Source organism: Olea europaea, chromosome 1 (genome assembly GCF_002742605.1).
Source record: "Olea europaea var. sylvestris chromosome 1, O_europaea_v1, whole genome shotgun sequence".
In the NCBI taxonomy this organism is placed as follows: domain Eukaryota; kingdom Viridiplantae; phylum Streptophyta; class Magnoliopsida; order Lamiales; family Oleaceae; genus Olea; species Olea europaea.
This window is the reverse complement of record NC_036237.1, coordinates 17,587,038-17,595,987: the sequence shown is the minus strand read 5'-3', so window position 1 is coordinate 17,595,987 and position 8,950 is coordinate 17,587,038. Positions and strand designations below refer to the sequence as shown.

Here is an 8,950-nt window from a genome sequence, read left to right as displayed (position 1 = left end):
CCCCCCCCCCCCCCCCCCTCCCTTCCCAACATTTTCCCAAAATTCAACCACAAATCCTCTATAAATTAATTTTACATGTAAACTCAAAAAAAATTTTAACTATACATTTTTTTAACAAAATACTATTCCACAATACATTTTAGCTAAAAAAAAAAAAGGGGGCTCAAACAAGGGTTCAATCTTTTTTTTGTAGTATTAATTATTTTGCTTATTTAAAAAACAATGGGCAAATAAGTCTTTTTACTTTATTTTAAAGAAAAAATTGGAATCAAGAATAGTTTATGTTAATTTGAGAGCAAGAATGCTGTGAAAAAGTTTGAGACTAAAATTTAATAATGTGTAAAAGTTATGAACCTTTCGTACAATTAAAATCTAGTCTAGTTATTGACCATCATAAAGAGAAAAGAAATCCCCCTAGAAACGTACAAGAAGTTTTCTCCTTCTACGGTTCAAAAAAAAAATGATTTGATTCGAAATTTTGTCTACGTATAAAATTTTAATAAATGACAAAAGAGCCTATAAAATCAATTAGGCTAAAAAGAGAAAAGAAATCCCAAGCATTGAATGCAAGGACGCATCCAATTTTTTTTTAAACAAACGGTTTAGATCACACCTAGGTAAAACACGCATTAATTAAACACAAGCCACGTACCTTAAACTAATTAATAACTCCATTGATACACGCAATAAAGGGCCACAATCATACCACGTCCCTTCATCATGCATCAGTCATTTTTATGAAATGGAGCATCCATTGACATTTTTTTTAACAAAACCATAAGTTCATAGCTGAAAAATAAATAATTAAGCACGAGTTTTCGGGACTAGTTTATTAATTCAATTTTACTCAAAGTCATCAAAAACATTCAATTGTCACGATAATAAAAGGCTTGTAGCAACAAAATAAACAAGAAATAATTATATATAAAAAAAAAAGTTCACATAATACAAAAAGGTCCTAGGCGTAACATAAACTCGGACTCTGGGGACTATTTGTTAACAATAAATATTCAAGAGATCAAGTGTGAGCCTATATTCCTTTTGAGCAAAGGTTTTGTAAGAACGATCGAAATGTGTGCAGTACTATAGCCTTTTCGAGTGAAGGTTTTTAACAATGATCGAAAAGTGTATGAGCCTAGGATAACATGAGTGAACATTTATAATGCGAGGCCTTGCATGAAAGTCAAAGAATGACTAACCAAGTGGGGAGTGAATTGATTTTTAAAATTTTTTCAAAAATTAATTCTATATTTCAACCAATATGATAGCAAATGAGACAATTAAACAAATATACACAAATACGAAAGAAAATAAAGATTAAAAAGATAAATTCAAATAATAAGGGTAATATACAAGCAATAAGTGAAAGGGGGAGAGAATGTAAACGATATAATTATGAAAGTTCGATCCAAAACAATGATCTATTTCCTTCATTACCAAACTCTTTCGGCAGAAGCAATGCCTTTTCACTATATTGATTGATTTATAGTGCAATTCAATTCTTTTACAACGCTTTTATTGACTTACAAACAATGAGTACTGATTATTCCACAATGTTGAGCTATATGCGATCTCAAGACGACCCACACTATTAAATTTTACGGAACCTCAATATGACCACACTGTTGAACTTTACAGAACCTCAATATGCCCCACACGGTGACTTATAATAAAGAGCACCGATCATTATACAATATTGATCTTTACGTGACTTCAACATGACCCACACTTTATCAAAGTGGTTTTACAATAAAATCCTCTTTTAATAAATAATACAAAACAAATTAAGTATTAAGAGAGTCTGACATTTCAATGAATAATAATAAATGATAGCTCAAGTGTTAAGTGCAAAACTTTGATGAATGTGATAATTAAAAATTAGATTCAATCAATCAAAGTGTTTTAATAAGAAGATGAAGAAGAAATAAATGTAATGTAAGTTCAATAAATCTTCTCAAGAAATACCTCTCTTTTAATTAATGATTGTAATAGATTAAGTACTAAGAGAAAAATGAGGAACTTTGATAAATATGATAATTTTACAAATTTGATTCAATCAATCAAAATTTTCAATATGAAGTAGAAAGATTGATGCAATATAAATGCAAAGATCTTCTTCAAAAATATATCTCTTTTTAAAATTGATATAAATAAATTAAGCACAAAGAAAGATGAAAAACTTTGATGAGATAAATGAGTCAAAAAGTTTGATTCAATAATCAAAGTTTTTTCTATGAACAAATAAATGAAATTAATATAAAAATATAAGCTCAAAGAAGATATTTCACAAGAAAGCTCTTTTCTAGTTATTGTGATGAATGAAAAAGTTCTATCCAACCGAACATTTGCTTGTGAACCGAATGAACAAACTAGTTGTTGTACGTCAAAAGTTAGAACGATTACAAAATTTGTCCGTTGGCAAACTGGTCATCCGCTTGGTCAACTAGACGCTCAGTTGACCGTTGAATATTGAGTTTGATTGTTGACTTTCTTTTTAGAATAGTGATCTAAGTTCAAGTATAACTTTGAAAAATCAATATTACTTTTGATTTAAACATTTTATGCAAGTGATTGTGAAAATAACCTTTCGGGCACAAATGATTTTTGAGCTATTGTTAGTCATTACTAAAGATCAAAGTGTTATACTTTTACATATGATCTAAAAGGTCTAGTCTTTGATCTTGCTTCAAAGTTTTCTTCCATATTTGGCTCTTGGCTCTTAAACTTTTCGTCTTGATCTTTCTTTAATATCGTCTCTCATGATCTTGATCTTGATCTTGATCATTCTTGGCATTTATCTTTTAAGCCCTCGACTCGAATTATTTGACTTGAATGCTTAACTTTCACTTTGATCTTCATTTCAAGTCCGATATATAATGCTTGATTGATTTTAATATTGAACTATCATCACCCAAAATAAATTGTTAGAAGTAATATTAATCTTATTTGCTATGATCAAAACATTAAGGATAAAATCAACCATAGATCAACAATTTTCCCCTTTTTTATTATGACAAACGAAATGATTTGTAAGGTAAGATTGAACAATTTTTACCAAATTGATAAATGAATATAAGTTATAAATTTATCATGTAATTCATATCCCCTTATCTTTTACAAATCAATAACCGTATATTCAAATCATATTATATTTTCAATTCAAAGTATGCATAATCAACTCACTTCATTTCACCCTTTTGGCATAAGCAAAAAGATATAACATTTAAGATTAAAACACGACCATAGGAAACAATAAAAGATTTCCCAATTTCAATGCTTTTCAAATCTATCACTCAATTTTTCCTTTTAGCATAAACAAAAAGTTAGCATATCTGAGAGAAAAAAGTATGCCATAGAAGATCCACATTAAATCGACCATAGAAAATAGTAATATATTACACCCTCAATCAAGCACAAGATGCCAAATATATGCAAGTTTGAATAAGAGGATGATCATCACTTTATATTAAAAATATTAATCAAAGCATGAGTGATGAAATGATGAAAGTATAATCATTTGGGTAAAATTTATATACATTCCAACCAATTATGCACATAGTATCAATCAGACATTTAGTATATATTTAATTTAGCCACAAGCTTCAAATTTATTGATAATTCCCAATTTTTCTTTAGTGTTTAAAATAAAGCATTTGCAACCAAATAATTTGAAGTAAACTATTTTTCATTTAGCATGGTCCTAGTCATTTATTGCGATGTATGATTCTTCCTTTTTATTACACTATTTTGTCGAGGAGATCTAGGAGCCAAGAAAGAGCCATCAATTTGCAAAAATTCATCAAAATCAATATTATCAAATTCTCCATCATGATCACTTCAAACATATAACAGTGTATCCCTTTCATTTTGAACCTTTTTACAAAAATGTCTAAATGATTCAAAGTTTCATGCTTTAGGTTCTAAACTAGGACTCAAGTGAATCTAGAAAAGTCATCAATGACGACGAAAGTATAATACTTGCCATTTGAGTTTATGATTTATGGTCCAAAATGATTCATGTGAAGAAGTTGAACATGTTTTGTAGTAAAGAGTATTGCTTAACTTAGAAATAACTCTTCAATTGTTTTTTAAATTGACATGCATAAAAAAATTTCTCTTTCTCAAATTTCAAATATGGTTACCTTTAACAAAACAATTTTTGAAAATATTTGAAAGTAGATCCATGCAAACATGACCTTATCTTCTATCCCACAATTAAGTATCTTTTAAATTCGTTAAATACTTTTCTTTACTTTCAAACTCAATGTTTATGACATAAACATCCTTATCTCGGCTTCCTATAGAACATCATTTCTTTCTATGCAGTATCCTCAATAAAGCCATTTGGAAGAATCAAATTTGATAAGATAACATTTATCACACAATTGACTAAAAACTGAATAGATTATGTTTAATGTTATCTATTATGAGAACATTTTTCAATAAAGGGAGATGGGTGATTATCAATAATTTCAATGATTTATCTTTTGTCATTATTTTCAAAAGTATCATGACCACCATCATTTTTTTTAAATCGTCAATAAGATTGAACAATTGATATCAAAACATAATATACCACATTATATATCATAACATATTTCAAATACATAAAACTTGATTCATGCTCAACCAGACGTTCTCTTGATAGATCCAAACGTCTGCATAGAAAAGTTCCAATTGTTTGTTGATCCGGACGAAGGAATCCAGACATTTGTTTCTCCATTTTTAATTTAAAAAAAATTATTTGTGATCATAAAGGCATGATGCAACAGTTTCATCAACCAGAGAACACATGATCATATTAGCCACATATTTCAATATCATCTAAAATTTCCAAACCTCTTCGAATATGTTAAAGTCTATCAAGAGCTAGAGGCTAAGTATAACTATTGGCCAATTGAATTTTCGTATAGCTAATAAACCAAAGCGGTTGCCTTCGGATGCTAAAGACCATTAGTCTTAGTGCTACTAAGATATCTAAAAATCCACCCTACAAAGGTGCTATTCTTTACGATTAAATTAAAATATAGCACATAAACACATATTAAATAAAATATCAAATCAACCAGTGGTTAAGTAAAAGGAATCCAATCATATCTCGATATTTTGTTACGTTCACTAATATACCTTGACCATCTAAATTGATTGATGAACACTTTGGATTGTTCATTAGCTTCAATTTTTTTCATTTTGAACTCCATTATTTCTTTTTGGAATAGAGCTTGATTTCCGATCATGAGCTCAAACATCCACTAGCTAAAGACCATTTGCTCTTTATTTTCCTTGGTACCAACAGAGTAATTTAGTTTTTGTTCTTTGAAACCCATACAACTTTGGGTCTTTGGTAGTTAGTGCTAGTGGACTTTTTAATCCACTTGTAATTGCCTTCAAAATGTAACCTCTTTTTAATTGAACAATTGTAAGTTACATGCTAATTTTTATTGCAAAAATTACACGTGACATTTGAAATAGGGAAAGTAGTCTTTTAACAAAGAAATTTTCAAGAGACTTTTGCTTTAAAAAAAAGGTTTGTATAAAATTCCTCCTTTATAAAAAAAAAAACATATTTTTGTTCACCAAGCATTAAATCAAATTTTTTTTTTTTTGCCTTGAGTAAATTTGTGAACAATTTGAGTCAAATCTAAAATCTTTTCTTGTAAGGAGGAATTCTCCTTAATTAAAGCCTCATAATTGACTTTTTGTTTTTCAAAATTATTTTGAGTTTCCAAAAGTTTCTTTACCTCTTTTTCAAATAAATAATTTTTCTTTTTTAGTGTAGAGTAATTGAGAGCAAGTTTTTCAAATTCTTCAAGAAGTTCATCATAAGAGATAGGTAATTCATCATATGAACAATTTCCATTTGAATTTACCTCATCGTCAATAGCCATGAAGCACATGTTGGCAATTTCCTATTGACTTCCATCTTTTTCATGATTATCATTATCACTCTCATCCCATGTTGATTGAAGTGCTTTCTTTTTTATAAATCTAATCTTTTGTTGTCCATTTTCTTTTTTCCTTTTGGAATCAATGATTGTTGCAAAAAAAATTTCCATTTTTTAACAAGAAGAACTAGATCGTAAAGTTCTTCATCATTCATATTTTTGCTTGAAGTGCCTTCATCAACTATTGATTCCAAAGCAATTTGGCGGCTTTCTTCTTCTTTGCTTTTCATTGTTTTCTCCTTTTTCTCGGTGCAATTTATCTCATATGTCATCAATGTTTCATAGAGCTCTTTCAATAAATATGTGTTGATATCTTTGGTGTTTTCTATCAACATTCTCAATGGGATCCATTCTTTTGAGAGTGACCTAAGCAATGTACTCACAAGTTCACCGTTAGTAAATTTTCGATCAAAACCTTTGAGACAATTAATAAATCTGTAAAACGAGTGATCATGTCAACAAGTGGTTCATTTTCTTTCATAAAGAAATTTTCAAAATCTTTAATTAATTGTGAGCAACAAAGTGGAATTGGAATACTTGATGAAGATGCTGGACAACAACAAGAATTCTTCGATCACAAAAGAAAACTCCAGTGAAACTACGAAAAACCTCTCCATCACTTCTATCGCTCAACGGCCTTCCAACGCCAAGATTCCATCAAGAATCTATATAGCTCATCATTCAAATCTATGATTTCTGTTGGAATTTCGTTCAAGAGCAGAGTCAGAAAAAAGTCTGGTCCATTTTGAATCCACAAAATACACAATCCCTTACAAAATCCTCCAAATTATTATTACCAGCATATTCCAATTTTATCCCTTACCTGATTTTAGATTCTCCTTTTCATCTCCCAGGTACTGAAGATAGAGTCGTAATTTATTTCACCAGCCTTCGAGGGATTTGAAGAACGTTCCAAGACTGTCACAATATTCAAATGATTTTTAAAGGCTTTCATGTATGCCTGGACGAGACATTTCAATGAATGCAACTTATAGGAAGGAATTACAGAAAGTATTTGGAGAAAGCAGTGTAAAGAATTTGATGTTTGCTTTTCTTTTAATTTTTTTTTTTACTTAATTATCCCTTTATTTAAATCATTTAATAGATATTTACTATTTTGCCTCCATTTTAATTTGTAAAATATGGTCATACTTAACTTTTGGGTCAACTAACGGAGAAATGGATGAAATTTGTCTAAAAGGGGCTTCATCTACAATGTTTGAAAATGTCAAGGACAACGGTCACAACAAATCAAAAGTTTGCGAAAAGCCTGTTAGTATTTCAAATGTTTGGACTTTTGCTGCAATTATCCCTTAATTATATCGATCTAAAACTGCAATTGGTAGCCCAAGAATCTTTTAGTGGGCAACTAGGGGTGTTAATAGGCTTGATCAATTGTTCGTTGACTCAGCTTAACGTAAGTATCCCTATATAATTATGGCCCCTTTGGTGAGAGAGACTTAACACATAAATTATAGACGCATGAGTATTTTCCTTTGTCCTCCCCCCTTTCGAATGAAAATAGCGGCTGCCGCCCCCCAGGGCACATCCAAGTTGGTGGAATAATCACATTGGGGGGCTCTGAAACCAAGCGTGGGGAGTTCGATTCCTGGTGGGAACCTTTGATCCAATAAAGGAGGAATTATTGGTGGATTAATCACCATGGAGGAGGCTCCCTTTGGGGAAGGAGTAAAAGTCATGTGGGAACCTGGGAACCAATAAGGGCACATCCAGCGATTTACCTCCCTGAGCAGCTGAGGGGCCGGAGGTTCAGGGACGAGGATATAGTCTGGCGCAAGTTGGGACACCTCGTTAAAAAAAAAAAAAAAATAGCGGCTGCCCCATTGGCTCTTCTTTTACCCGTGGCTGCTTAGCTCATTTGTGATCACCTTCTTCTCTTTGCTTGTTAACGTTAGTCATTGGTGTTGAATCCTCTTCCGACTCCTCTTGTGACTACCTTTTTAACTATTTTGTTTGTCCCTTGTATGATTCTTGGGCGATTTCTTCATAGGTTTGAGTGAGATTATTGGTTTAATATTGTATGGCATTTCCTTATGTTTTTGGTTGTCAATCTGTGCCGTGAAACAACCACCATTAGGTTTGGGATTACCGTGTTAGGTAATTATTGCCTGTTTCTAGAAACATGGATTATTTTTTGATTATCTGTGATATTGTTGTATTTCGTTATTTTAACTATTGCGTAATTTCATATTGTTGATACGTTACCCGCTTGACCATTTCCTTGATCTGAGATCCTGAGTTTCCTGAAACCATAGAATCTAGAATGACGTATATTTACGACCTTTTAGGCTATAATATGTTTAGTTATTCTCTTAAAGGTTGTTTCCTACTACATATCTTATTTGTTAAGATATCTATGCGTCACTTTAACTTTGGTATCTTTAATAGTAATGGTGACTTTTTTATTTGCTAACAAAAAATGAAAGAAATTTTGGTACAACAAAAAGTGTTAAAGTTTTTGATAAATCTTTTTCTACTACTGTGATCGACGATCAGAAGAAAGAATACAATGAACTTGCATATGCTTCTATTATTTTATATTCATCTGACTCCGTTTTGCATTAAGTGTCTAAAGTAGTACTTTGTATGACCTTTTTGTGAGCTAAAAATCATAACTCCAACATATTGTTGCTTTGTCCACTTCAGAGTTTGAGTATACAATCGTCATTGAAGCTATTAAAGGAGTTTTGTGGTTTAAAGATTACGTAATGAACTGGATATCTCAAGTGATAATGTGATTGTATACTTTAACAATCAATCTGTCATCCATTTGTGAAAGAATTTTGTATTCCACAAATGCATTAAACATATTGATGCCAGGCTATATTTTATTAGAGTAGTATCTCAATATTTGATAAAACTTGAAAAAGTGGATTCATATTATAATGCTATATATATGGGCACTGAGGCATTCCCCTTTGCAAGGTTTAGAAGTCATCTTACACTTCTAAACAACGATAAGGTATGTAACATTTCAACTTTGA

General features: G+C 30.8%; 1 protein-coding gene across 1 annotated transcript in view; it reads right to left on the bottom strand.

Annotated features, from left to right (window-relative positions):
* Positions 1–5,897, bottom strand: part of LOC111405220 (60S ribosomal protein L9-like) — an 8,735-nt gene extending 2,838 nt beyond the window's left edge. Inside the window, exon 1 of the mRNA XM_023034018.1 lies at positions 5,742–5,897. Within this exon, the coding sequence (XP_022889786.1) occupies positions 5,742–5,897 (156 nt within the window). The remainder of the gene's footprint in view (positions 1–5,741) is intronic.
* Positions 5,898–8,950: the final 3,053 nt, after the last annotated feature.